Source organism: Callithrix jacchus, chromosome 9 (genome assembly GCF_049354715.1).
Source record: "Callithrix jacchus isolate 240 chromosome 9, calJac240_pri, whole genome shotgun sequence".
In the NCBI taxonomy this organism is placed as follows: Eukaryota; Metazoa; Chordata; class Mammalia; order Primates; family Cebidae; genus Callithrix; species Callithrix jacchus.
In genome coordinates this window covers 16,850,023-16,874,258 of record NC_133510.1, presented here as the reverse complement: position 1 = coordinate 16,874,258, position 24,236 = coordinate 16,850,023, and the positions used below count along the sequence as shown (strand labels likewise).

Sequence of the window (24,236 nt, the reverse complement as noted above, 5' to 3'; positions counted from 1 at the left end):
GCAAAGGATTTTCAAGGTGGTCTAAACTATTGATACGAAGACTCTGAGCAGCCATGAGTTACAGAGCTCCATGCCCGATCTAGGCCCCACATCACTAAAACTGCATCAGCTCAAGGTTGCATTGAGGTCACTGTCCAGATACATGTTTTTATTCCATAAAGATGATGGAAAGTTTGTTCAACAAACTGTGACAGGGCCCTGGCTGGGAAATTTTAGAATGATTAATCATAACTAAATGCATAGCAGGGAGCAATAGACTCTAAATTGGGAAAATTTCCCATGTAGCTTCAAGTTTGCAAATTAGACATCCAGATTTTTAAAGACGGTTTTGAGTGGAATTTTTTTTCTTTTTGGTTTGAGTGGTTCTCACAGAAATCTAGTCATTCTCATTAATGGTCATTTTTGTGTTCAAACAAATCAGGCCAGCCCAACCTCATTTGAGCCTCCAGAGCATCCATCAGAGTCAGCTGACCCCCTTAGCATCTGAAGTTAGTGATCATTTTTAGGGTTCTCGCTGTTTTGGAAGCAGATCCTGTCCCACAGAAGAGTAGACATGAGGGTCACGTGTATGGGAACAGGGAGCACATGATGAGCCTGTGAAATCCCCTGAGCCCCCACCAGCCTGACTGCAGCAAAGCCCCCCATTTGCCCTCCCCACTCCCTTGGTCCTTGCTCACACACCTATTTTGGTGGCACCCACGCTGGCTGCCTCGCACCTGCAGAGGGCCTGGCTCACCTCCAGCGTGTTCCTTCTTTCTCTTCATTGTCTATTTTAGCTTCCTATTTCCAGGATCTAGCTGAGCACTTGACTTCTCACAAACATTCAAAATCATTACTGAATGAAATGGATGAATGAATGAGCAATTTCAAAGAAAAAAAAGGGCATCAGTTAAGAGACAAAAGATATTCAAACTAGTCTTAATTGTGACAGTAAAAAATTACTAGCATTTGAATAGCAGCTTCCAGAGTGCTTTTCCGTATGTTAGTTTAGTGATTCTCCTCGGAACTTGTGTGTTTGGTTCTATTATTCTTTTTGCCTAAGGAGAGAACTGGCGTTTAGAGAAGTCAAGCTGTGGAGGCAGGACCTAGGCCTGTTGTGCATGTTGGTGCCTCCCCGTGGTTCCTTTCCTCCCCCAGCGAATGGGTGCACATCTGACCTCCCTACCACCTGGGATTCTTGTGGACTTGGAGCAACTGCGTGGGATGTTGCGAGAAAAGAAAGCAGAGAAGGTAAAGGGCTGACCTCCCCTTCTCCTGCAGCTGGTCAGGTTGGTTGGCAGGTTGAAAGGAGATCCAGCCATGGAGAGCAGCCAGGGTGGGTCAAGATCCCATCCATCTCCCTTGATGTCAGCCCCTGCCTTGCCCTGCCGCCCTCTCCTCCTCTGGAACCTGGGTGCATGGATAAGCCTCTTTCACAAGGTCAGAACCTGCCCATTCTGGAGATCATGGTGATGGGAAAAAGGATGTCAGTATCTCTACCCTCAATGCCTCAATGTCAGATGGGACTGGGAATGTCCTGTAGCAAACTGACCTCATTGCTGGAGTGACATAAGGGAGCCCTGGGTGCCATGGAGCCTCAGTGTGGTAGGTACCGGTCTCCCTGCTCAAAGCCCCCATGCACCTGAGACCCTAGGACTCGAGGATCTGCCTGGTTCCCACTGTGTAATCTGCCTGGCTTCATGTTCTAGCCTGCTCTGGCTCCCTTGAGGGCTCAGGGCCCAATGTGCTTAACTGGAGCTCTAAGGTCCTGCTAGCTTTGCCAGAGCCATTCCTTGGCCAGAGACCCTGCCTGGTTTCTCTCCACCCTTAGCCAGTGGCTGGAGTACTTAGTTAATCAGAACAATACCAGGACTCCTCCCACCTCAAATCACCACCCATCACTTGGAACCCCGTCTGCGGTCCAGCCTGGCAGATACCAGGCATAATCATGTGGGCCTGGCCAAAGAGAAGTAGGGGTTATCAAGAAGGCACTGGTACTGGGTAGGGTGGCTGAAATCAATGGGAATATAAAGGTCAACAAAGCTTCCCCTGGGCTTAGGTGTTCAGAAAACCATTCCAGGTTTCACTTTCTCCCTGCTGCAGAAGCTTCCATGGGACAGAAAGTATCTCCCACCTGAGGGACTGTGTGGTAAAACTCTCTTCCTGCTGCTCTCAGCACGGTCCCATCTTCACCTTTAGGTCTCCAGAACGGAAAACAAAACAGCTCTGGTTTGCAGCATCTGCCGATGTCCATGGTGTAAATACTTCCACCAGAGCTGATTTCAAGCTAACGACACATATGACGTCATTCAACATAGAGTTGAGAAGAGATGAGTGCATGCAGCTGGCTCTTGGCAGGCAGTGAGTAAGAGCCAGCATGCCCCTGTAACCACCCACACCCAACTGAAAGCAACATCCCGTTTCTCAATTACTCCCTGCTGTTTCTCTCTAAACACTCATAATTTGTGATTGTGCTGTCATTTTGTTTGTTTGCTTGCCTTCATGTCTGTGTTCCCCTTGAGACTGTAAGCTTGATGAGAGCAAAGGTTTTGTGTGTGCTAGTCACACCACAAAGTCCCCCCACCTGACATGGGACCTAGTAAGTGGCTTGATGATACTGGAAGGGATGAATACATGAAATTCACTTCTAAGATTATTAATGGGTTGTTTCTTGAGCAGTTAGGGAAGGAAGCAGCAGTTGCCAGCAGCCACTCATACAGGCTCATTAAAAATAATTACATATGATTGGTCTCATTTCTTCTTTGACATGGTTATTAGTCAAGTTAACGAACGGAGTAATAATCACGATCACTAACGTTTATTGGTTGCCTGGTGCCCACCAGATGCTGCTGTGTTTTATACAGTCACGTGCTGCAGAAACTTAACAACCGTCTTTCTGGGAGAAAGAAGCACTGGTTTGTCGCCTTTGCTGATTTCTGCAGTGTAAGTACTTCCACCATGGCCAGTGAAGAGCATCCATTCCAGAAATTGACTGGAAATTTCACAATCAGCTCTCAGAATCCTTTAAGGGGCTGGCTCCAGAATGCCACAGTTACACAAACAGAAACTATGCGATCCCCATGATGGCCCTAGAAGGTGTGAACCACTAATTGCCATCTCATAGATGAGGAAACTAAGGCACATAAACTAAGGCATACAAGAGCACAACCTAATTCAGGCAGAGCTGGATGTGAGCCAGAAAGTCTGATTCCAGAGCCAGGACTTTCAGGATGGCATGTGGGACTTCAGCAAGGACTTTGACAAGGCCCCATCGCCATGGCCTCCTAAGGGAGAAGACGACAAACTGTGTGGATTTATGACTGACTGCATGACCCTCTTCCAAGGAGCAGCTTAAGAGCCGGATGTAGAGCAGCCTACAGGAGCTTCCACTGTCACCGGAGGACACCCATCACAAAGCCAGGAGCAATGACCCCAGGAGAGTGAGAATCTGTAGGGCTTCTTAGTCATCTATGATAGAAGACCAACTCTAACAATGTGGCGTTAAATATGAATAAAAACATGTGACTCGGTTTGGATTGATTCAAAATATCCACCAATCAGATATAGGTTAGGAGGTACCGCTTGGCAGCAGCAAGTGGATACACAACAGATTGTAGTTGGTCTCCAGCCAGGAACAGTGCAACACGGTGTTTTCCACAAGTGCCGTCAGAAACTGGGGCTTCACTGTCACAAGTGCAGCATCTGGGCTCCTCCCATTGACTGGCTGTGTTTATTTCTTAGCACAACCCTCTGCTGTTGAAAAAGATGCTAAAACATGGCCAGAGGAGAATGCTCCAGCCACAGCCCTCCTGAGCAAATGGGGAAGGAACTGGGGATGTGTAGCTCTTGTGGAATCCCCACCAGGAGAGTCATCCCAGGACTGGATGGTTGCACAGCACAGAGGATTACTGTCAGAGCACTGAACCAATCATCACCTATATAAGACTGGGACTGTGTGGCCAAGAATCATCAAGGTGTAGACCACTACCACTGAAATGACCTGTAGCTGACATTTGAGCACCTACTGTGTGGGAGGACCCATATCAGACACTTGACCTACACAATTTCTAAGCCCCTAATAACCCTACAAGCTGTGCACTGGCCTGCCTCCTCGAAAGGGGGCAACTAGAGGCTCAGAAAGGGGAAGTGATTTGACAAAGTCCTCCCTCCCATTAAGTCACAGAGGCCCAGCTGTCCCTTGCCCCTGCCTCATGTCATGCTACCTGAAAGTCTCTTCTAGCTAAGACATGTATGCTTTAGGTCATGCAAAAGTAGAAGGACAAGGAGGGGTGTGCTTTTTTTCCTTGAGTTTTCTGGGAAGTAAACGAGTTATATAGTTTTTTGTTTCTAGAGTTATACCAATGAAATCAATCTCGGAGCTCCTATGTCAACTTTCACAAATGAATCTGCCTTTTTAAGCATCTCGGCAGCCTGCTAGTTTCCTCATCAGATGAGAGGAGATAACGGTTGTTAGTGCTTAGGTCAAAGAAGAGTCACTGAGCAGTGTGTGTGGGCCACACATGTGGAAGAAGCCATGTGAGGGCTGCACGCCTGCCGCAGGTGGCTTCCTGTGGGTGTGCGTCTACATGTGAATAACTCCATCACGGGAGCCGTATGGAGGTGGTGAGGGAGAGTGGCTGATTGCTTCTGGGAAGCAGGTATTCCATGCCCCGTGTTGTTATTTATGTCTCTCCACCTACGCTCCCGAGACCCACATGGCTGGCTGTTGCAGCATTTCAAAAGCATTTCCATGGAAGCATCCGTGCAGCCAAGCTGTTCTCCTCTGAGTACACACGGCAAGGCTTAGCGAGTGAGTGAGCGAGTGCAGCAGCAGGGGCCCTGGGTGGCCTCGCTGGCTTCACCCTCCTAGTGCAAACCCTGGGTGAAAGAAGTAAAGACCATTTTGCTTTATGGAGGCTCCTGGGCCTGGAGTTCCCTCCTCCCTGGAACAGGTGTGTGAGGAGAGAAACAGGCACAGGGAAGCTATTCCCTTGGGACAATGGTTTGCCCTCTTCAGCCTTTGCCTTGATAGCACAGAATCAAGTCCGAGCCATCAAAATCCAGAGCACGAACAATTCCATGCTAAAGCCATGAAGTGGGGCAGAGCAAACCCAGGGAAGTGTGGGTGTGTGGATGCCACAGCAGGTCAGCATGGACCATGGCAGCCCAGCTTGGGCAGAGGAGGGTGTCCGTTCGGGATGCTGCCCAGTGAGGGTGTCAGAGCCCAGCACGGGGTGACAGACATCTGCCTGGGGCAAGAGGTGGTGACAATGCGAGATTGATTACATCCGGGGGTATGTAAACATATTATAAATGAGTAGTAAGCAAACATATCACCAAAAATGGGAGTCTGGTTTTCCAGAGAAAAGAGGTAGAAATATGGAAAGGGAGGAAATGAGAGAAAACTCCATGGTATTGGTTAACACTGGAGTATCATGTGAGCTCCTACCTGACAATACATATAGATAGATACAGGAATAAAGATTGTGTAAATGTGTGCACTCACACAGAGACACTCCCCAGCTTTCTCCAGTGAAACAGCCTGGGAGCTTCGACACTCTAAAATTAATGAGTGCCTAGCCCTGACCTTATTTTCTAAATGCTGTTGTCCACTAATTGAACCAGGGAGAAATGACTGATTGCAGAAAAGAAGCGTGGAGGCACAAGATGAGCCGGCAATGTCTTGTACGGGAAAGCAAGAAGGCTTGGGAAAAGGGACAGAGCTATTTCAAAGGGACACAGAAGCCAGCTGGAAGGGCATCAGTGACCAAATCAGGGACAATTTCAGTATTGAAGAAAGTAGTGATAACAGCCGTAACCTATTAAATAAAATAGGAATCCAGAGTGAAATGAATGACTAGACAGATCAGTAGATGGATAAATGGCTAGCTGGCTGGCTGGATGGACAGTAGATAGCTAGATAGATAGCTAGATTTGACAGATTAGATAGACAGGATAGACAGACAGGTAGATAGATAGATTAGATAGCTATAAATAGATTCGATAGGTAGGTAGATAGATATAAATAGATTAGATAGGAAGGTAGATTAGATAGATATAAATAGATTAGAAAGATAGGTAGATAGATAGATATAAATAGATTAAATAGATAGATATAAATAGATTAGATAGGTAGATAGATAGATTAGAAAGATAGGTAGGTAGATAGATAGATAGATAGATAGATAGATAGATAGATAGATAGATAGATAAAGGTAGGCAGGCAGGCAGGCAGGCAGGCAGGCAGACAGACCAACAGACAGAGTGAGAGACAGACAGATAGATATTAGTTTGATGAGGAATCCAATATTTACATGGTTTCAAAGTACCTCCCCCAGAAAATCCTACTAATTACAAAAGGAAAAGAGCAGCTTTCCCATGGCGAAGGCTGGCAGACACTGCCTTCTCCAAGCGGCCTAAGTGATGCTATCAGTAATGAGAGAAGCCGAGAACACAGCATCTTTTCTGTGATATTTCTACCCAAGATGCGGAACCTGAATCCAATCATGAGGAAGCATCGCACAATCCCAAACGGAGGGGCAGCCTACAGCACACCAGCCTGGGATCTTCCAGTGTGTCCAGACCATGAAAGTCAAGGAAAGTCCACTAGGCCAGCTTGAAGGGAACCAGTTATGACAACTAAATGCAATGTGTGATTCTGAACAAATCCTTTTGCTACGAATGTTATTGAGACAATTGACAAAACAGGAAGAGGATCTGAGCATTAGGTGGTGATGATGTGTTAATCTCCTGACTTTGATAGTTGCCTGTGGCTTGTAGAAAATGTCCTCGTTGGTTGGAAATGGACATTAATGTATTCAGGGATGACAGAGCATCGCATCAGCCACCCGCTCTGAAAGGATTCCATAAAAAGCTCAGCTGTATGTGCGCCTTTTCTGTACATCTAGTATTTCACAGGTTAAAATAAAGAAGAGAGAGAGGAGGAGAAGGGGAGGAGAAGGAAGGGAAGGAAAGGGAGAGCCCTAAGGCGTGAGGCAGAGCAGGATGATGAGGGGCCTGTGCTGTTCCTTTCCTGGCAAACAGGTCAGGCATGCCGCAGCTGGAGTTAGCCACCTCCCCTGCCAGCCCACCCCATACTCTGCTATGAGTAGCCCCTGCAAGCCTGAGGAGGAGGGAGACCAGGGAAGCTGTGTTTCTAGAGCCCCAGACACTTACTGGGGGTGGGCTGGCACTGAGAGGGAGAGGAAGAGTCAGGGGCTAGGTCAGAGGTCAGGAATGATGGTGCAGGTGAAACCTGCGCAGAGGCAAAGGAATCGTCTAGGTATTGTTTGGAAGCCTCTCAGGGCTCAGGGATGAGACTCAGGACCACTGAGAGGACATCTGATCCTGCTGTGCCTGCACACATTCTCCCTTCCCACAGGCTTTCAGGGTCAGCCTCACTCCTGGCACTTCTGCATCCACACAAATACACCTTAGGAAAGGGCACAGGGACGAGAGCCCAGGCTCAGTCATCCGCCTCTCCTAGCCTCAATTTCCACATCTGCTAATGGGAAAACCATTTGCCCTATTTCACGGGCCACGTAGAAGGATGCCAGGCTGTGTTACCCTCCCAGAGAAAGAATCAACCAGTTTTCTTTTTCTGTCTTTAGGCAGATAGGGGGCCCGGGTCAAGCACTTCTCTGAGGAGGGCACAGGAGAGACCCGGCTCTGCTGGGGGAGCTGAGAGAGGCTGGACACCGAGCCAGAGGTCAGAGGTCAGAAGGGCCGAGCAGCATTCCCCTACTTGGGCCTCAGGATCTCAGCTCCACTCGTGGCCTCTACAGATGCTGCCCGCCCAACTGCTCCAGCCTTTGTTACAACCACTACCGCCCTTCCCGGCTTCCTTCATGTCTCAGCTTAGATCCCACAGTCCATCACTGTCATCAACTTCTGCACCCTGCCCTCCCCCTCCCACCTGCCACGTGCTCCCAGCAAAGGCCTGATGCAGGCGGTCTTCCACTCCAATGACACCCAAGCTCCTGAGTGTGGTAAGGGAAAGATCACACAACAGCAAGGATGGGACACACTGCGCATCTATGGCCACACATATCTACAGGCATTAGGCGTGTCGCAGCCATCCTCACTCAACCAGCCTGTCTGCTGCCCTTTCTCCTTCCCTCGCACTCCAGGCCTCACATTCCTTCTCTGCCAGCAACTGTCTCATTCTTCACTGAGCAAATGAAAGCAGCAAAACAGGGGCTTCCCACCACTGGCACCTCCATCAGGACCCACACTCCCCACTTTCCCCCACCTGGCTACTGCTGAACTGTCCCTACCCCAAGGCATAGGTTGCCTCTCTGCAAGGCAAAGGCTGCCCCTCCACCTGGGCACGGCAAAGGCCGCCCTCTACCTGGGCAGGGCAAAGACCACCCCTCCACCTGGGCAGGGCAAAGGCCGCCCCTCCACCTGGGTAGGGCAAAGACCACCCCTTCACCTGGGCAGGGCAAAGGCCGCCCTCTACCTGGGCAGGGCAAAGACCACCCCTCCACCTGGGCAGGGCAAAGGCCGCCCCTCCACCTGTGCAAGGCAAAGACCACCCCTCCACCTAGGCAGGGCAAAGGCCGTCCTCTACCTGGGCAGGGCAAAGACCACCCCTCCACCTGGGCAGGGCAAAGGCCGCCCTCTACCTGGGCAGGGCAAAGACCACCCCTCCACCTGGGCAGGGCAAAGGCCACCCCTCCACCTGGGCAGGGCAAAGGCCTCCCCTCCACCTGTGCAAGGCAAAGACCACCCCTCCACCTGGGCAGGGCAAAGGCCACCCCTCCACCTGGGCAGGGCAAAGGCCGCCCCTCCACCTGGGCAGGGCAAAGGCTGCCCCTCCACCTGTGCAAGGCAAAGACCACCCCTCCACCTGGGCAGGGAAAAGGCCGTCCTCTACCTGGGCAGTGCAAGGACCACCCCTCCACCTGGGCAAGGCAAAGGCCGCCCCCACCTGTGCTCTGGAGCCCCCCCACCACATACACATCCTACCTTCTTAAGATCTTTGCTCCTGAATTTACTTTCTCCTGCATCTGCAATTTTTCTCTGACCCTCTACTATACCAGTGAATCACATACACATTTTCATATATCCTATTACTTAAAATAAGAAAAAGAAAAGACTTCTTCCCTTGACACCACCTTCTTCTGAAGCTACTGTCCATTTTTCTATTCCCATTGCAACAAGAAAAGCTGTTTCTGGTCCTCACCTCAGTCTCTCCTGAACCTACTCTAACTGGATTTCTCTCTCATTTGAGCCTGTGCTTGTTAAGAGCACTGGTAACCTTCATGTGGCCAGAGTCAATGGTGGTCCCTTCCCTGTTCTTACCTGCTGTGATCCCTCCACATTCCCTACAGTCGGGCATTGCCCCCTCCCCGGGCTTCGTGGTCCTCCTCTCCCCTGAATGCCCTTCAGCCTCACTGAGTGCATCTTCTCTGCCTTTTTGCTGCCCATCTCCCTTGCTTGACCTCCAAATGTTGCAGTGCAGGGCCCTAGAGCGCTATCTTTGACCCATTTATTTCCTCTAGCCACACACCACCCCTAAGTGACATCATCCATCCTGCGGCTTTTAAATAACACCTGTAAGTTGATGACTCCCAAGTGGGGGTCTCCTGGCCTGGCTTTTCCTGAAATTCTAGACTCGCATATCCAAGTCTGACTCAGCGCGTCTACCTGGATGCCCAATGGGCATCGCAAACCTAACACGTGCAAAAAAGAGCTCTTGATTTCCTCCTCCTCCTGCCACCTCCATCAGTACTTCGCCTCCAGCCAATCACCACCCACCCAGTTGCCCAAGTCAAAAAAAAATTCCTTGCTTCTCTCCTTTTTCTCATCCCCACACTCACTCCATCCTCAGGTCCTCACGCCTCTATCCCCAAGTGGATCCCACAGTGGTCACTTCTCTCTGTCTCCACTGCCGCCCCAGTCCCCGCTGCAGCCCCTCTCACGGGAGCTCCGCAATAGCTCCTTCCTGTGTGTTGCTCATGTGTTCTTGCCTGGAACCTATTACAACCCGTCCTTCACAGAGAAGCCATGTCCCTTGCTTGAAATCTTCCAAAAGACTGCAGCACCCAGAGAATAAAATCTAACCTTGTTTTCCTGGTTACAAATCCTATGTGATCTGGTCCCTTCCTCCCTCTCTGATCCCCGTGCTCTCCGCGCTCTGGCCGCATGGCCTCCTTTGTGCTTCGGGGGCATGCCAAGCTCGATACATCCCAGAGGACTTTGTACTGGCTGTAACTTCTGTCTGAGATTCTCTTCCCCTGACCTTCGGCAGCCTGGCTCCTTCCTGTCATTCAGATTTGAGCTTCACTGTGACCTGCTCAGAGAGCAGCTATCCTAATGCGACCACGGGGTCTCTCTCCATCCTGTCAGCTGACTTTGGGATCTACAAAGCACCTCTCAGCACCTGGCATTTTTCTTTGAGTGTCTGTTTCTTTGTTTATTATCTGTAACCCTGCCCAGAAAAGGGAATGTGAATTCTATGAGGTCAGGGACTTTACCTGTCTTGTTCCCTGCTCTGTCCCCAGAGCCTGGCTCATAGTGTCTTGCAGAGAAGTTTTTTGAGTCAATAATGCTCCTGCCCTTTCAAAGAGTCTGCAGCAAGTGGGTCAAGTGGCAGGCAGGACAGGTGGCAGGGCTGAAGCCACATGGACACAGGTTTGTAGTGGTGTGTACAGGCGGGTACCACCTGGGTGTGGGGACTCAGGTCAGACCCAGAGGGGCTGCAGGGCAGCGGGCACCCTCTGGGAGGGCAGAGGAGTTTTGGAAGGTTAGCAGGGAGCACAGCAAGGGCTGCATCCATAGAACAGAGGGTCGCACACACAGAGAGGGGAGGCTGAGCTGACTCCTCAGTTCCTCGGATTCAACAAAGCCCACTTGCCAGACCTCCCTGCCCAGCCGCCCTCCGGAGGGACACTGAAACCAGACTCCTTCCCAACCTGGCCTCTTTTCCCCCTGCCCCAGACCCCTCAAGGGGACATCCTTCCCTCTCAGCTCCAGCCTTCCCACCTTTCAGAACTCTGCAGGGAGCTCTGTCTTGGAGCTGACCCTTTGCAGCCCTCTGCTGCAGGCGGCCTCTGTCCCACTGCTCCTGCTAGCCCTGTCTGGCTCCAGTTCACTCTCTGTATTGCAACTTACTGTTTACCATTCCTCTCCTGGCCTCACTGCAGCCCCCGGTGCAGTAGGACAGGATGCCTACAGGGGGCTGCTGCCCTGCCTGTCTTTCTGACGTTCACCCCAGCAAGGCTGGGGACTGCATCTAAATCCTGCTGTCAGTTGCAAGCTCCAAGGACATCTCCTGATCACATACCCTTGCGGGTCTGTTTCCAAGATGGGCTCCAGAGAGGAGGGGCTGGGAAATGTCACAGTCCATGGGAAAGGTGGGGGGTGGGGAGGAAGGGAAGGGACACTCCTCTCTATAATCAGACTCCGGCTGAAGAAAGGCCCACTCTCAAGAGCAGCCTCATTGCCAAAAAAGCCCAGCAGTAACAGGGCTTGTGGGCAGCGGAGGATTGCATCCTGCGGTCTATCAGGATGCCCTTGGGCAGGTGGCAGGGAAAGATTGGGCTGGGGCTCGTGGAGAGGGAAGAGGAAGAAAAGGAGGAGGAGGAATGTGGCCATTCTGCAGAACTCAACAGGTTGCCCACAGCTGGGATTTAGCCACGAGCAGGGCTTGCCAAAAGCTGAGAGGAGACAGCTGTGACCCTTAGCTGGCCTGCCAAGGGTGGGAACATCAGCACCCATGGCCACAGTCCTGCTGGCAGGGGCCTCAGCTTGGTGCCCCACCTCCCCAAGTCCAAGTGCTCTGCGCTCCTTGGCTATACCATCTGAACAAGAAAGTGTGAGCTTCCCACCCCCTCCATCCAGGAGAAAATACTCAGAGGTATGTCTTACTGTTGTCCAAGTGGTTGGCCTTAATGATCTTCTCTGAGTAGTCAGAAATGCTGGAGCATTCGATCTGGAAAGGGCACAGGACAAAGGAGCAAGGCGTCAAAAAAAAAAAAAAATCACAGCAAGACCCACGCTTGTTCAATGGATGGAGACACTGAGGCCCAGACAGGGGCGGTGACTTGCCCACGGCCGCATCACTAGTTTGAGGCAGATTGAAAACCAAAACCCATTCCCCCCACCTCAAGGCCAGTGGCCTTCCATGAAATTGAGCTGCCTTTGTGAAAAGACAGATCCAGCCACCACCCGTGATGGAGGGATTGATCTCCGTGCTGGAGACTCAAGACGGGCTAGCAGACCTCATGCTCCTGGCCAGCAGAGAATGGCAGGAGGCAGCACAGCCACGGCTCCCCTAGGGGAGGACGTGGGAAGGCAGAGCCAAGCCAGAGTTTCGAGCCTCCCTCGACATGATCCTCCCAACAGTCCAGCCCTTCCAGGGTAAGTGAGTCATGTGCCAGGATGAGACCATCCGGAAAAAGCCAGGTCAGGACCTCAGGGCCGGTTCAAGATCTTTCTCCTCCCCTCCCACCCCCCACATTAGCTTTTGCTGCTCCATCTTTGAAAGAATTCATTCCTTTTAATCCGGACGTCTTTCCAGGCTCTCCAGACCTCCTAAGCAAAGGTCCAAGGTACTTGAGAGATGAGTGGACCTTCCCTGAGAGGAGGCCCTCGTGGGGATGGTTGGAAGCCAAGCTCCAGCCCAGGGTTAGAGTCTCAGGCACACAGCCAGGGGTGCTGGACATGGAGGGGCAGCTGCCGAGAGCTGTCCTCACCTCCAGGGCCGGCCCTCTTACATAGGCTGGCCAGTGCTAAGGCTCTGAGCTCTACTCACCTCCACACTTGGGGGCCCCTCAGACTACCCCCGGACCTCGGGCAGGGACCATTCCCTTGAGAAGTACTCGCAAAGGGGCACTGAGGGAGTTTCTGATGCCTCTGGCCACGCCTTGAGGAAGGGAGAGGGCACCTACGGGGTCAGAAGGGGTCACTCGGTTAGAGCTGCGTCCAAGGAGGCAGACTCCGGCCAGGGTGCAGGTCCCGGGAGAACCAGCCCTTTCCTGGACTGCCAGGCCCCTGGCCTTCAGGTCGCACTGTCTGTGGGGCTGTGATTCCCTCTTCTTCTCCCCCTCTGGCCATGTCATCATCTGATCTGCAAGAGGTGACTGCATTGAGTGATGAGGAGCATGAAACCTGGAGCAGGCAGCCCTGATTCACGCCTGGCCACTGCCCTTCCTAACTGCAATTCAGTGTCCTCCCGAGAGAATTCAAAGCCCCCAGTGCACTCGGGTGTTGTGAGGGTGAACTCAGCAGAAGCTTGTTCACCACTCAGAGGGCGGGGTGGTGTCCTTCCCTCCTCGTTCTCCTTTCTTCCATCTTCTCGTGTTCTAGTTCTTCTCTCCTCTCTCTTTACCACCTCTCTTCACTTTCCTGATTTTTTTTTTTTTTTTGAGATGGAGTCTCTGTTGCCCAGGCTGGAGTGCAATGGCACAATTTTGGCTCACCAAAACTTCCGCCTCCTGGGTTCAAGCAAGTCTCCTGCCTCAGCCTCCCAAGTAACTGGGATTACAGGCACCCGCCACCATGCCCAGTTAATTTTTTATATTTTTAGTAGACACAATGTTTCACCATGTTGGCCAGGCTGGTCTTGAACTCCTGACCTCAGGTGATCTGCCCATCTCTGCCAATTCTTTTCTTTTGTGCTTTCTGCTTTGTCTTCTTTCTGCTTTTTCGGACCCCTCCCCCATTTCTCTAGCTTTTCTCTGCAACTTTCTCTCTCTCTCTCTGTCTTCTCTCCATTGCTCTTATCACATCTGTCTCTTTCCCTGTGCCTGTCTCCACTCTGTCTGGGACAATGGTCTTCTTCCCTCCCTCTCTCTGTCTCTCTCTCCTGCCATCTCATCTCCCCACTGGAGGACAGCAGTGGGTGGAAGGGGGTCTGGAACAGGAGAAACTGTGAAATGAGCCATCCGGAAAGGAGCCCAGCTAAATGTGGAGGAGCCATTTATAAAAGAGCTGTTAGAGAGAAGGGCGGGAGGCAGACAGATCTCGCCAAGTCACCGCAGCTGGAAGGCACCAAGTGGGAGCCTCCTCCTGACAGCTCCTTGGCTGGAGCCCCCGGATGACTCAGGCGCCAGGGACACCATGCTCAGCCCTGTCCCCCAACAAGGCCAGTGCTGAGACCGGGCCTCTGTGCTGGGAGACAAAGCACATGGGGGTCACCAGAGGCCTCAAGTCCAGCTCTCATGCCCTGCAAACTCACTAAGAGTTGTCTGTCCCTCGCCTGAGGTCTCCATCCTGGAGAATCAACAGTCATACCAGTGATGATGACATGACCTGCCCTTGGGCATCCGGGTGGGTTTCTGCCCTCAGCAAGTGCCTCAACTGAGAACATCACAGCTTTTCTGGATCAAATCTACACCTGAGGCAGCCTGAGGGCAGCCCAGGCTTCCAGAAAACCCTTGGGCAGTCATGGCCCAAGGGTTTTCCAAGCCAGGGTTGGAGGAAGAACGCTGTCCTGCTGAGTGACTTAGGGGCAGGCCGCTGGAGGCAGAGGGTGGTCAGGGGATCTAGGAGTATATAGTCGACCTGGGAGTCAGCGGCAGGGTGGTTCCCCAGGGCTGGCTATGGGATGGCCCAGCCAAATGCATGGGAGCAAAGACCCGCTGCATGCTGCTCAGGTCTCCAGGGCCTCTGCAGTTGGGCTGGCTCACATGCAGGCTTGGAATCTCATTGTGCTTTGCCTTTCATTTTGACCAAGATGAATACTCGTGCTCCAGCCCTGGGCCCACTGCATTTTTCAAATGTCAGCCTGAAGCTCGCAGCTCTTCTTTTTTAGTTTCTTTCCAACTCGGGACCCTCCCAGGCCCTCTGTCATCAGGCTGTGCAAAGCTGCCTTAGGAGAGCTGGGGGACAGCTGGGAGGCTTCCCGGAGGGTCAGCCCCCACATCTAGCCTGGAAATGCTGCCACAGCCAAAACAACAGAATTTAAGTTGACAGACTTGCCCTTTAAAGAAAATGGGAAGGAGCTTTTCCCATTATCTCTAGGGGCCCATCTCAACTGTAATAATAGATGCCGAGCATTTGCCATATGCTGGGCACTATTTTAAGCACTTTACATGTATTAAACTCATTTAATCCTCACAATCACCCTGTGCGCAAGGGACTGCTATTATGTGCATTTTACAGATGGAGAAAGTGGGGTACAGGGAAGTGAACAGTTCAAGGTCACATGCTTAGTGAATATAAATTCGGAAATTCTAACCAGAGCTCCCCCGCATAACCACCTGCACTGTCTCTGAAGCTGACCTTGGGGCTAAGCACGGAAAGATCATGATGACATTGGAATGCTCTCAGGAAAGCCAAAATTCCTCTGCAAATGTCAGCGGTCGCAAGGACCCAGGAGCCATGCATAGGGACAGGCAGCCTGCCTCGCCTCCTGAGAGTCACACCTGATTTCTTCTACTCCTCGAAGGTGTGACCCCCGCAAAAGAGATGAATCAGATTTTGTACTTCTAGGAGGGTGGGTGGAGGCAGAGGGCAAGGGGCCAGCTCTGTGGAAGCCAGCATATGGGAGCAAGTGGCATGCTCACCCCAAACACCTTCTTGGCCCCTGCCTTGGCAGCGAACATGGAAAGGATCCCAGTACCACTCCCCACATCCAGTACCACTTTGTCCTTGAACACGTGCTTGTTGTGGTACATGGAGTTCCGGTAAGTGAGCGTCCTCACCTCATCCTTCAGCATTTCCTGTGGTGGAGGGAAAAGAAATGAAACATCAGTGAATTCAAGGGACCTGGGAGTACTTTGTACACACCACCCCAGGTGACCCTTCAGGAGACTCAATAATATCATCAGGCAGAGCCACAGAGGACAGCAGTGGGGCAGCTGGGCCAGGTATACCATCATCATTCCAGACTTCCTCTGCCTTAAAACTCTACCCAGAAAGATAGTTAGGCACCATCAGAAGAGAAACTGATGTCCAGACCTGGGAAAGCTCCGATTTATTAAAGGATCAAAGGAAAGATCAGTACAACACAGCGTAAAAGATTTGAGTTAGACCCAAAGCAGAACTTTCTGTCATGGTGAGAGAATGGCCATTGAACAAGTTATTTAAAGAGGCTTTTGTGAGTGTATTTTTTGCTTTGTTTGCTTTTTTTTTTTTTTAAGACTAGGAACACGTTCCTCTGTCCAGCATAAGGGCTTTGCGTTGAGAGAGAAACGGGATTACTTGCTACAATGTACTGTGACCCAAAGAGAACATGTTAACTCTGTGTATGGTGGTGAGGTAGGGATCTTTGGCCATTCAAGGTGTCAGCAAAAGCTTTTAACTAATTTATCATCAAATGTGATTTTTTTTCGAAATCAACTCTATCAAAGCATAATTTGCATACAACAAAACCAGGTTTTAAGCTTCTGGTTCAGTAAAAGGGCTTTGACAAATGTACACCTGTGTAACCACCACCATTACCAAAATATAGAACAATTCTATCACCCCAGAAAGTCCTTCATGCCCTTTTGTAGTCAATCTTCAGCCTCTCCCAAGATGACGTATGATCTGATTTCTATCACCAAAGCTTCCTTCTGCCTATTTAGAACTTTATATAAATGGTGCAACATAAAGTTTTTGAGATTCATGTATGTTATTACACAGATCCAAGGTTTGTCCTTTTGTTGTTTTTATTGAATGGTAGTCCATTGTATGAACATACCACAATGTATTTATCCATTCACTTGTTTCTGGGATATTAGAATTTTTTCCAGTTTTTTGCTATTTATTCATAATAGCAAAGGATATGTTTTCATTTCCCTTAGGTAGATACCTAAAAGTAAGTGTGCTGGGTCTTAGGGTAGGTACATGTTTATCATAAGAAATTGCCAAAGAATTTTCCAAACTAGTTGTACCATTTTACACTCCCACCAGCAATGTGAGAGAGTTCAAGGTGCTTCACAGCCCGGCAACTTCGCATTATCCATCTTTTTAGTTTAGCCATTCTTGTGGATACGAACTGGTGTCTCATTGCAGTTTTAATTGCATTTCCCTGATGATTATTGAAGTCGATAATTTTTCCATGCACTTATTGGTTATTTAGATATATCGTCTTTTGTGAAGTGCAGATTCAATTCCTCTGTTCATTTTTGTCTTGAGCTGTTTGTCTTGTTCTTACTGAATTGCAGGGGTTTGGACATTCAGGAAGCCAGTCCTTCATCAGATATACTGCATAGATACTGCAATGTCTTCTCCCAATCTGTGATTTGCCTTTTCATTTTCTTAATGTTGTCTTTTGAAAAGCAGTTTTTAATTTTGATAAAGATCAGTTTTTCCATTTTTTTCATTTATGATTGGTGCTTTTTGTGCCCTGTCTGATCTTTGTGTACCCCAAGTCACAAAGACACTCTCCTTTGCTTTTTTCTACAGGCTTTGTAGCTGTGGCTTTTACATGTCAAATTAATTTTTGTGTATAGTGTAAGTTAGGGGGGTGAGCTCATTTTTTTCTTGCAAATAAATGGTCCAAACACCATTTCCTCCATTAATTACCTTGTCACCTTTACCAAAAATCAATTGACTCTACATGTGTGGCCTCTCTGATCTAGTCCACCGATATACCACGTCAATACTGACTTGACTGCTGCACCTTTATATTAACTCTGAAATAAAGTAGTGAGAGTCTTCCACTGTAGTTCTTTAACAAGATTATTTTGGTTTTCCTAGGCCCTTTGCATTTCCATGTACATTTTACAATTACCTTATTAATTCATACAGAACAGTCTCCTGGCATCTATCAGAACTGTATTAAATCTATAGATCAATTTGGGGAGAACTGACATCTTAGCAATTTTGAATTTTATAATCACAGCTCTCCATTCATCTAGATCTTTTATTTTCTCTGGAATGGTGTATAGATTTCTGTATAAAGATTTTACATTTCCATTCAACTGTTTTATCTTATTTAGTTTTTCAAAAAAATTTATTTTTTTGTTTATTTTGAGACCGGGTTATGAGACTGGCTAATTTTTGTATTTTTTGGGTAGAGACTGTGTTTTGCCATGTTGCGGAAGCTGACCTTGGGCTCAAGCAATCTGCCCATCTTGGCTTCTAAAGTGCGAGGATTAAAAGTGTAAGCCACTGCACATGGCCCCATTCAATTATTTTATTTTGTGGTACTGTATATGGTGTAAAAAGCTTTTCATTTTCCAAAGTGTTGGTGTATATATGACCTTGTATTTTGCAGCCTTGCTCATTTCATGTATTAATTCCAGTAGGCTTTTTTTTTTTTTTAGATTTCTTTATTTTTCTACGTAAAAAGTCTTGTCACTTGTGAATAAAGACAACCTTTCTTCTTTTTTTCCTATCTGCATGCCTTTTATTTTTTGGTTCTTTCCTCTTGCTTTACTGCACTGCAAAGACTGCCAGTAAAATGTTGAATAGAATTACAGAGGACAGACATCCTTCCTTTGTTCCAATAATATATCCATTAAGTATAATTTAGGCTTCCTATAAATGTCTTTCATCAGACTGAAGAAGTTCCCTTCTATTTTTAACTTGGTGAGAGATTTTATCATGAATTGGTATTTAATTTTGTCACATGCTTTTTCGTTTATTGAGATGGTGTATGACTTTTCTCTTTATTTTGTCAATGGGTTGAACTCCACAGATTGGTTTTTTAATGTTGTATGAACACTTTGTCATGATGCTTTTTAAAACATCGCTGGGTTTTATTTGCTAACATTTTGCTGCGTATTCAATCTGGAACTTTGTCTTACCTTTCCTCTGCTAATCGAAGTTATACAGGGCTCATCCCATAAGGTGGGAAATGTTCTCTGCTCATATATTTTCTGCAAAAGTTTGCGTTAGGTACATTTCTTCTTTAAATGTTTATTATAATTCACCAATAAAACCATATATGCCTGGAGTTCTTTTATGGAACATTTTATATGAATTCAATTTCTCTAATTAGTAAAGGACTATTTTCGTTTTTGATGCATTTTATGTCAGTTTTGACAAGGTGTTTTTTCAAGGCATGCATCCATTTTATGTACAATGTCAAATTTATCAGCACGACATGTCATCATATTCTCCCACTGCCTGTTGGGTATCTGCATGATCGTAACAATGTTCTTGCCTTCATTTATGATACAATAATTTGTGTTTTCTCTTTTTCTCTTGATTAGTCTAGCTAGATATTGTCAATTTAATTGACCATTTCACAAAGCAGCTTTTGGCTTTGTTGGTTTTCTCCACTGTTTAGTTTCTATTTCATTGACTTCTGTTTTCATCTTAATTATTTCCTTTCTTCACCTTACTTGGGTCTTATTTGTTCTTCTCTAGCTTCCTAAGGTAGATGTTTCGATCATTGATCTTATGCCTTTTTTCCACAAGCATTTGAAGCTATAAATTTCCCTCTAAATATTGCTTGAATTTTCTTCCCCAAAATTTTAATATGTTGTATTTCCAGTATCATTTAGCTTGGGATAGTTTCTCTCTTTCTTTCTGTGATCTCTTCTCCCACCCATGGTCTCTTTAGCAGAGTGCTGCCACTTTCCAATTACTTGGAGATTTTCTGGATAATTTATTGCTTTCAGTTTCTAATTCAACTCACTGTGATCAAAAGACATACTTTGCATGATTTTAATCTTTGTTTTGTGACCCAGCATAGGATCTACCTTAGTGAATGTTCCCACATGCACGTGAAAAGAGCATGTCTTCTGTAGTTTGAAGACGAAATGTTCTAAAAATGTCAATTAGCTCATGTTGTTTGATTGTATTATTCAAATTTTCTGCATTCTTACTGATTTTTTTGTGCCCGTGTCTGATCACTTACCAAGAGAAGTGTTAAAATATTTAATCATGACTGGGGATTTGTCCTTTTATTCCTTTACTTCTGTAGGTTTGGCTTCACGTTTCCTAGAGTTCTGTGCACCACGTCGGGAGGCTTTGCAACGTGTCATCTTGGCCAGGTGGTGCTACATTTCCCAAATTCTCTTTCTCTTATATTTCCAGTCAGGGTGAGTCACAGAGGAAATTCTGGTGGAGACTGAAGGTGAAAAGGAGGCATGAACCATTCTGAAGCCCGGCCATCACTTCCTGTGCTGCCCCGGGGCTGCTATCTTTGATCTGATTAGAGGTTGAATAAGGTGTGGGGATTGGTTGTGTTGAGTTCAATTCTGGTTTTAAATACTTTGAAGGTGAGCTGAAGCCTTTCCCTTTAGGAGATCTCAGACCAAAGACAAGATAGATGGTTTACCCATGGTGCATGGTTCATAGCAGGTGCTCAGTAAGCAGGAAAACCGTACAGCACAGTGTTTAAACACACAGACTCTACAGCATTCAAATCTCAAATTACCGCATTCAGATCATACCTGCACTGCTTGTGAGCTCTCTGACCCAGACCAGCTTTCAGCTGTCTGTGCCTCAATTTCCTCATCTGGAAACGAGGAGTCATAACATACTTTGTAGGGTTTGTTATGATGATTACAACAGTGTAGTAAGTTTCACAAAAATGCTAGTTCTGGCTCCTTGTGATAACTACAACCCTTTTCTTCATCCATGCAAGGAAATAGCTGAGGTGAACAGGGAAGGGAGGCGAAATAACAACAAAGGCGCAAAACTGTTTCAATCTTAACACAATTAAAAGTCTAAACTGCCTTTAGCAGATGGAAGTGTATTGGCCAAGTACCTCGGGAGAGCCCGCTAGTCCATACTGCACCATTTTGTAAGGTCCCAGCTCTTTTGCAGATCTTGGTCATAACGAAACATTTCACGGGGTTCAGGCCATGAGAAGCATCCTGCCTAACCACGTGACCGCAAGGCAGACAAAGGCCCAACTAAAGAAACATCCCTGACTGGGTGCAGTGGCTCATGCCTGTAATCTCAGCACTTTGGGAGGCCGAGGTGGGTGGATCACAAGGTCAGGAGTTTGAGACCAGCCTGGCTAGTATGGTGAAACCCCATCTCTACTAAAAATACAAGAATTCGCTGGGCATGGTGGCAGGCACCCGTAATCCCAGCTACTTGGGAGGCTGAGGCAGGAGAATCGCTAGAACCCAGAGGTGAAGGTTGAAGTGAGCTGAGATCACGCCACTGCACTCCAGCCTGAGCAACAGAGCAACACTCCATCTCAAAAAAATAAAAAAGAAAAGAAAAGAAAAGAAACATCCCTCTTATGTCTTGCTGGACAAAGGTCCAAGGAACACCACATGACATCCCACCAGAACAAGGGCCAGCACCACCTCATCACAGGAGCATCTTATCAATATCCTGCAGGGCAGCAAGCCATACTGCCCAGACCCCTCCCTCCCATACCTGTAAGCATCGGGGGGACTCTGGCATTAGGCTGGTCCCCCACTTCTGCAGGTTTTATGCTGGATGTAGAGCCTGCATTTGCTGTCGAGCCACACTCTTTCTGTGGGTGTGTCTTTCTTTAACCCTTGCCTTCCCTTCAAAACCTAACCTATTTTTGCTAATGGGGAGCCCCCCCCCACCTCACCAGTGCCCACCCTTTAGTTAATTGCCTTTGTCACTCTTTTGGCCAATTCTCCTTTCCTGAAAGTCCCAGACCCCAGGAGTTAGGTCAGAAGGTACAAGTTCTGGAAGAAGAGAAATTGTGACTTAGCAAGTCTTCCCCTACCCAACTTGCCAAAAGAAGGGGTCCCCTCTCCCCTTCCTCTACCCCTGCTTTAAACATTCCTGGGAGAAGAGCCCAAGGAACTCCCAGGACATTCAGACAGGAACATGCCACCCTATTGAAAACAGCTCCCAGCCTCTAGCAGTGGATTCATTTGTGTTCCGGCTTTCCTGCCTATTAAGCACATGACGGCACATTGACAAATTGCTGGGAAATGAGGCCCCGAAGAGTCTATTTCAACAGAACCTGCAGCAACAGTGCCAAAGGAAGGGAGCTGGCCGGGAGTGGGACTGGCACCCAGGGCTCAGGGTGCCGGAGGCACAGCCGCATTGGCAAGGATTCTTCTCGCGGCTGAGGCACCAAGCCCAGTGCCAACTGTTTGAGATGCTGAGATTTCAGAGCTGGGATCTGGGGGTCATGAAGCCTGCTGCCTCCTCCCTGGGTGGTGGCCTCAGGAAGCACACAGTTTCCACTTCAGATTCAAGATTGTTCAAGATTCCATTCTTCTCAGAGAGGCCTGAATTGGAAGGCCAGGGTCTTCCTCTCCCTAGCCTGTGCCCTCTGGAGTCTGGAAACAGCGTTGTCTCTGAATGGAGCCATGTGATCAGAACAGAAATGTCCAGAGTCACCCCTGCTGTGCTCTCCAGCCCCAACAGTCCCCTGCACTCAGCACTTCTTGTTTGTACTTACAGACTCATCAAACCCAACCCATCCACACGGTGTTTTGTCAACACTCACTGACGGCTATTAATCAGCAGACGGTGGTGCCCCTCCCCACTGTGTGAGCATTTCGTTAATGATGGGGAGAAGACTGCCAAATGGCCAGCGTGGCTCTGGATGGATGGAGAAATACAGGTCTTGCTCAGACCAAGGAGGCAAAGGCGTCACCATGCACTGTCTGGCATGGAACAGAAATCCCTGGTGCTCAATAACAAGGACCAAGCAGGCCTTCTCTCTGCAGAGAGCGGTGCTGAAAGTCCTTCCGTGTGCCCCCCACCTCCTGTCATGCAGATGATCTGGGAAACTGAAAACAGGGTAAAAGGAAACCTCAGTGGGAAAGGAAGGTTACCTAGATGTTCCTGCATAAACGACCTATGAGATGGTCTGGTGCAGCAGCAGGAGGGAGTTAAGCTAGATGTCCAGAAGTACTTCCCGATGAGAAGGCTGCTAAGGACTCTCGCCGGACAGGAACGTTATCTATGACTCACAGGTCTTTTACTCTAAGTCCCCAGCTCAGCCTGCAAGATGTTTATATATTTGCATGTACAAGCTTGACTTTTCTATCAAGACACACAATTGAGAGAACCTGGTCTAGTGTTTATCTGGTGACACTTGGCATCCTCTTCCCTGGGCACTGGGTATGGTGCTGACCAGCATCGCCTGAATGACTGGATTAGCAGCCGTGTCAACAAGTCTTTGCAATCCGGACAATGTGCCAAGCACTAGGTAACAGGCTGGGGACACCGAGTCCTGAAGGAATGATAGAGATCAGGAATAGCCTAGTGGAGCACACTTGAAATGCCAAAGGTGCAGCCTAGCAGGAACCTAGCAACTCAGAGGGAGGGGTGCAGGAAGCCGACCAGGGAGGCTCCAAGTGGGGAGCGGGGGCCTACAGACCTGGCTTGAGTGCACCTCACGGTTGTTTGGTTTCTAATGGGGGAGTTTGGACCAGGTCCAAGAGGAAGCATTTTGGGGTCCCTAGAACTGCTCTCTTGTCCCAAGAATCTGTCCTGAAATGGGTACCCAGAGCCACAGGCCTGTTAGAACTTGTCACACGGAGAACATGACCTTTAATGAGGAACAAGGTCTTGAGGATAGAGTGCTCGCAGAGGCTCTTTCCCCCACCCACTGGAGCCTCTCACGGGCCAAGAACAGGACTCCATGGATTCCTATCCCAAAGGAGAGCAGAGTCAAGGAAGGGGTAAGAGTTCACCTGTCTGCCCTGAGACGGCGTTTTACCTCCCAAGAGCTGCAGGCTCAGCTGTCTAGGCTGTCCTGGGCCGGGGGGTCTACTGGACTGAACAAGGCCCCAGGCCTCCTCCGCTGCAGGCCCAGGACTACTGGTTTTACATAGTGAGCAGTTCTCAGGGAGCCAAACCTTGAGCCTCCATGGATTAAATGAGGCTGAGCCGCCAGTCTAGAAGTAACTGAGGGGCCTCCTTCCACCCTCTACCTCCACGTGGGGCTGCAGAAAAACCAGCAGGAACAAATATGGCAATTTAATTTTTACAGTTCCCAGATGGGCAGAAAGAAAACTTGTTTTAAGGGCTGTAGGTGTGGTGGTTAGGAACAAAAGGTAGAGGTTTCATTGCTAGCTCTGCCATCTACTAGCTTGTGGCCTTTCACACGAAACAAAACAAAACAAAGGAAAAGCCAGCAAAGTTGAATGAGAGTTGATCTGATTCTTAAGGGCCAAAATCATCTGGAGAATGGGGACAGATGATAACACCAACTCCACGGGTTGACCTGAAGAATAAATGAGCCGAGAATAAAAAATGCTTGGGAAAACGCAGCGTATAGTAAGCTCTAAAACAAAAGAAACAAGGCAAAGTGCTGGCCATGATTACTAAATGACCACACACCCTTCTGGCAACGGCAGTGTCATCACTTCCAGAAGCGTTCACAGCAGTGCGGACGTGGAAGGAAGCTCTTTGAGACTTGTTTTGAAAACGGATTTGCATAGCAAGCAAACTTCAGTTCCCAATTAGTT

The 24,236-nt window shown here is 48.6% G+C and overlaps 1 protein-coding gene across 4 annotated transcripts in view; it reads right to left on the bottom strand.

The window, feature by feature from the left end:
• The window catches only part of PRMT8 (protein arginine methyltransferase 8), a 100,582-nt gene that overhangs the window by 30,179 nt on the left and 46,167 nt on the right, over positions 1 to 24,236 (bottom strand). For 2 of the 4 annotated variants that reach the window (XM_002752225.7, XM_035255477.3), the window contains exons 3-4: positions 15,495 to 15,650; positions 11,854 to 11,917 (exon numbers count right to left, since the gene is read on the bottom strand). In XM_002752225.7, the coding sequence (XP_002752271.1) occupies positions 11,854 to 11,917; positions 15,495 to 15,650 (220 nt within the window). The remainder of the gene's footprint in view (positions 1 to 11,853; positions 11,918 to 15,494; positions 15,651 to 24,236) is intronic. The other 2 variants (XM_009003423.5, XM_078338462.1) reach the window with 1 other exon arrangement.